The following is a 5,387-nucleotide window of genomic DNA, read 5'->3' on the forward strand; positions in this document are numbered from 1 at the left end:
CAACTTGGAATTGAATGTACTGGATGTAAGAAATGCCGATGTCAGGATGGAAAGCGTTTTTAAGTGATTGGATGCTGCTGTGTTGTACTGATGTTAATGAGCTATATTACATTAAGAAGTAACTCTTACTGACATATGATAAGTAATGTCATATGTCGGAATTGACTCATTAGAACTTTGTCCCCCCCGCCCCCCAACACACACACACACACACACACACACACAGGCTCAGCTACAGACCAACACACTGAAGCTGGTAGGGATTCAGTGTCTTCAGGACATTAGGTAGGGATTCAGGACACTTCAGCAGTGTGGATTCTCACTGTTATGGGGGCTTGAACACAAAGCTAACAAAGAGTCACACAAAATGAAAAAAATCCTAGAATAACAACAGTACCACTCCTGTTAGATGCAAAGAGAAATGAATTTTATTCATTTATAAATGCCAGTCTATGCCAAGGTGGACGGGTGGGACTGGGCTAAAAATAGGTCTATCCAGATGTTAGATGGATCCCCTTGACCCGCCGGCGGGCTCCTCGGTGCCGGGGAGGGACAGGGCGTGGCGAGGCGCGGCGTACTCGGCCATGTTGGGCAGTCCGTGTGCCACGCAGCAGCTGAGCGCGCTGCGGAAGATCTCCATGTCATCGGCCTCGTACCACTCGCCGGTGTTCTCGTCGTAGCACTCCACGCTGAAGGTGGTGCTGAAGCCGTTGAAGCCTCCGACCACGAACAGCTGGTCGTCCACCACCTCGATGCCGAAGTTGCTGCGCTCCTGCAGCAAGGAGGGCACGGCGTGCCACGTGTTGCTCAGCGGGTTGTAGGCCTCAACGCTGCTGAGACGGTTGACGCCGTCGAAGCCGCCCACCTACGACAGGAGAGGAGGATTATGGGTCAGAGGTTTCAAGTGGAGGTGGGGCTGGTGCTGCGTTCATGCTATGTGCAGTGGTTCTCAACCTTTTGCTCTTGTGACCCCTTAAAACGAAGCCCCGTTAAAGACAGTACAACCAGAGAATGATTTTACCTTTCAGGTCGTTCCATTTGATTATCAGAGAGGCTGAAAACTGTAGTACTCGGTATTTCACAAGAAAAAATAAAAAAAATCATCTTGCGACCTGCCAAAATTATCTACCCAGGTTGAGAACCACTGTGTTATGTGCATTAAAACTCTGCTGTAAACCCAGACTAATGAAATTCTTTCAGTGTTAGCAGATCTTTAAGGCAGGGTGACCCACCTCACCTGTTCAATGGTAGAGAAACTCTGGGAAACATTACTGCCTTTAAATTAAGAATTAATTTACAAATAATAATGAAATGTTGTTGTAGGTTTTCTAGATTGTTTTCCTGCACCTGTGGTCAGGGAGGAACCTCCATCATATCAGTGGTGAACGACACTGACTGACTGATAGTGATTTTTAATAAAAGGCCAATATTGGCCCGATATATCGGTCTAACCCTACTTGAAACCACCGGTAACCAAACCCTCCCTAACATTCCCTGACAGTCCTCTAGTGTCCGGCTGGAGTCTCCTCTCTGTGTTTCAGAGTGTTTGAGCGTCATATGAGTGTCATCAGTGTTTGTGTGCTCCTTACTGCGTAGACGTGCTCTCCGTAGGCGATGACGCCCACGCCGCTGCGCCTGCTTCTCATGTCGGCGATCAGCGTCCACCGGTTGGTCTCTGGGTCGTAGCACTCAGCTGTCGCCAGGCACTCGTTCCCGTTGAAACCGCCGCAGATGAACACCTAGGGAGAGTTAAAGGGACATTAAGTAAGTAATGTGATCTTTTATAGACCTCTGCTGGCGACCAGGAGGAATTACAACAACATTGACTGTAGGCCTCTGGCTCAGCTTACGGTGGCCTGTAATTGACACAAACAATACAGTCACATTTTCACAATAGAGAGGAATAAGCAACTAATTAGAGCAGAGATCTGTCTAGTGAAGAGCTGATATATCCCCATGCTAAATATTGGAATAATAAAATATCTTTGTCATTTGCTTTTTTGGCTTGAGAATGAGGCTTTTTAACCTTCATAGATGAAATGTCTTTCGATGCTGGCATTTCGTCCCCCTCTCTCTCTCCCAATCTTTCTAGCTGTTTGTTGAGTTATTTCTAGCTCCACCCACCTTGCCGTAGAGCGTTGTGGCGTTGGCGTCGCTCCTCTGCTCGTGCATGGGCGGGAGCACAGTCCACTGGTTGGTCTTAGGATCGTAGCGCTCGGCGGTGTTGTGCCGAACATGTCCGTTGTAGCCTCCCATGGCGTAGATGTGCCCATTCAGAACGGCCACGCTGACATAGCAGCGGCGTTCGTACATGGGCGCCGCCTGGTGCCAGGCGCGGGTGCCGAGGTCAAACTTCCGCACGCTGTTGAAATGCTCAACGCTGTCGAAGCCGCCGACGCAATAGACGACGCCGTCGAGGAAAGCGGCGCCGTGGTAAGCCCGAGGACTCTCGCTGTCATCCGTCACGTTGACCCAGCGGTCGGCGCGGGGATCATATGCCTCCATGCCGTTGGTCGGACTGCCGCCGCTCCAGCCTCCGATGGCCAATAGGACGCCATGGGGCAGGCGCGGGCGGCTCAGAGGGTGGACATCTGGGCTGGAGGGTCTGTTTATGGTCAGATCGTATATGGCCCTCAGTGCGTTGATGATGACCGGCTTACACTCTGTATTGTCTTTCACCAGAGTGTTGTTCTTAACGTTGTTCATGAAATACTCTGCGGTCATCAAGGCCAGGCGGACCTGGACAGAGAGGAGAAGACACAAGTTAGAAATTAAACAGTCTGAACAGATTTGTGAGATGAGGCAGATATTGGGGAATATATTCTATAATTTTATAATATAACAAGCACCCAGGAATATTTGTTGCATTTGTCATCTGTAGCTTTGCCCCTTGCACTCCTTGCACTCCCAAATATTTGATCTAGGAATTCGACTTTATGATACTTTAGTGTTGAGTCTGGTCTCCAGAACACTTTTCTGAAGTCTTGGGTTCGTCTTGGACTTGTCTTGTCTTTGACTTTTCATGTTCTCAGCCATTATTGGATGTTGACTTAATTATACATTATTGGATTTTTCCTGCCTCCCAAATTTTTCTTAAACAATTCAAAGATATGTTTTTCTCCACCTTGGCCACCTTTGTTTTTTTTTCTCCCCAGCACTACAAACAATTAAATGGATTATATCTAATTCTAATGTGTGGCGCCCCTCGAATTTCTATTCATTGATTAGTTGGATGTTGAAGTGGTTAGTGCACAGCTCCTGCAGATAGATCTATATATCTTTGTTCATCCTTAAGAAACCCATTACTTTTGCATTTGGAAAGACCTGCACACTGTTTATTGTCTATTTTGGTCTTGAATAGGACTCGATTTGCTCTGGTCTCAGTCTTGACTTTGTCTCTGTCTTGACTCCCTTTGGACCCGGTCTTAGAATTGACTTGGACTCGACTAAGGTGGTCTTGACTACCACCCCGATTATACTATTGCACTCAGGCTAAAACCATCATTTAAATACCAAAGATGTTAAACATAAAATAGTGACAGCTGCCTCATATTCTTGTCCATCCCTCGGTTACCTTGGGCAGCAGCACAGAGATGTGACCTTTACGTTCCTCAGGCGAGTGGCCGATCCAGTGGAGCACGGCCTCGAACGCCGTGCTCTCCTGCCTCACGCTGAGGTCGTCCCGCTCGAGGATGTCCGCCAGCTGCTGCAGAGAGAGCGTCAGGAACTCTTCGGAGGCCGCGGCGATCTCCTCAAAGTGGCGCAGGATGAACCGGAAGGCCTTGCGCCTCAGGTCCGGACAGTAGTAGGCGTCCACGAACTTCCAGATGCCGATGCAGTTCTCGGGGCAGAGCTGCTCCTCCAGGAACTCGCAGCAGGTGCGTACGACGCCCATGACGCAGAGCTGGTCCGCCGCCGCCAACAGCTCCTCCACGTTCTCCTCGGTCACCGGGACAGAGCGGGTGTAGGCGAACTCGACGAGGAGGCGCATCATGTCGGCCGACACGCCGGGGATGTTGTACAGCCGCTGCTCCTGGGACGTCCAGCCGTGGGTGAAGAGAGCGCTGTGGGATCAGGATGGAGAGGAGAGCAGAGGATTATTTTGGGAATGTTATTTTCTTTCAAGACACACACACACACACACACACACACATACATGCATATGTACATAGATAGACACAATCAGGCCTTGTATCTTGAAATTTGTAACAGGTTTGAGTTTAACTGCAGAAAATTCAGTGAAGTACAGTCCTGAACATCAATTAAAGAGTGATGTAAGATGAGATTCATGCATGCACCCACACACACACTCTCACTCTCTCTCTCTCTCTCACACACACACACACACACACACATACACTCTCTCTCTCTCTCTCTCTCTCTCTCTCTCTCACACACACACACACACACACACACTCACACACACAACCAGGCCTCATATCTTAAAAGGAAAATACCAGTGTCATTTAGAGTTACAGCCCATTTACGTCTGTCTGCATCCAGTTTACATTTCCCCCAATCATTTTGCAATGCTTGCTGTATGTAATTAGATTATTTAACAATAATTTTACTCGTTTTTTGTTGTTATATTTTTTGTTAGAAAGTTAAAAGCTCTGTAGGAAACAGTGTGACTTGACTTAAAGAGAAGTAACGCAGTAAGAAATGATGCAGTGAGACTTTTTGGTCTGGTTTTGTTTTTCAGATTCAGTTGATTCAGTCATCATTTTGGAAGCATGATTTTGTTTTCCTTCTCTATTTAAAGAGTAAAACTTTATTGACATCTCCTCACAACTCACCGGAAGTATGAGCTGCAGCTGCAGAGGATGATCTTGTGGGCGTTGAATTCAACGTCATCCACTCTGATCACCGCGTCACACAGTTTCCCCTCCAGACGCAGCTCATTAAACACTGAGCTGTTTGATGCTTTGTCTTGTTCATTCATTTTGTTTTATCGATCAATATGATATCATTTTCTCTACTGTTCAGGTCCTGAATGATTTTGTCCTTCTCTCAGTCAGGTTTCACCAGTTTGTCTGCATGTGAGAATCATGAACCTTCAAGCATCTCTTGGTCAGATTCTGTGGCTCTTTATTGCATCACAAAGCCTCACAATAAACAGAAATTAAAGCAGTCGATATTATAGTAACACAGAAACACAAATAAAAACACAATTTCATTATTTTCATTATTTACTTTATAGTGTGATACTGTTTTTACTCCAACAACACCTTACTATAATGTGATTAAGGCCATAGAAATAGAATAGAATTGTCGTATGGAGATTTTCATCATGTTCAGTGATCTAACTAATCTTGCATTTAAGCTCCAAAGTGGGTTTTTGACTGCAGTTATAGTAATATATATATATACTGTATGTATACATATAT

At 46.5% G+C, this 5,387-nt stretch overlaps 1 protein-coding gene across 1 annotated transcript; it reads right to left on the reverse strand.

Moving 5' to 3' along the window:
- Nucleotides 1–502: 502 nt before the first annotated feature.
- On the reverse strand, nucleotides 503–4,942 carry LOC139646145 (kelch-like protein 10). The gene is made up of 5 exons (XM_071522072.1): nucleotides 4,797–4,942; nucleotides 3,575–4,064; nucleotides 2,125–2,739; nucleotides 1,590–1,739; nucleotides 503–865 (listed from the first exon to the last, which is right to left on the reverse strand). The coding sequence occupies exons 1-5, from the start codon at nucleotides 4,940–4,942 to the stop codon at nucleotides 503–505; spliced, it is 1,764 nt and encodes a 587-aa protein (XP_071378173.1).
- Between the last annotated feature and the right edge of the window lie 445 nt (nucleotides 4,943–5,387).

The sequence above is a fragment of the Centroberyx affinis genome, unplaced genomic scaffold, assembly GCF_046629955.1.
Source record: "Centroberyx affinis isolate AG114_WGS23_722 - 3 ecotype Tasmania unplaced genomic scaffold, CSIRO-AGI_Caff_v1 ptg000082l_1, whole genome shotgun sequence".
Lineage (NCBI taxonomy): Eukaryota > Metazoa > Chordata > Actinopteri > Beryciformes > Berycidae > Centroberyx > Centroberyx affinis.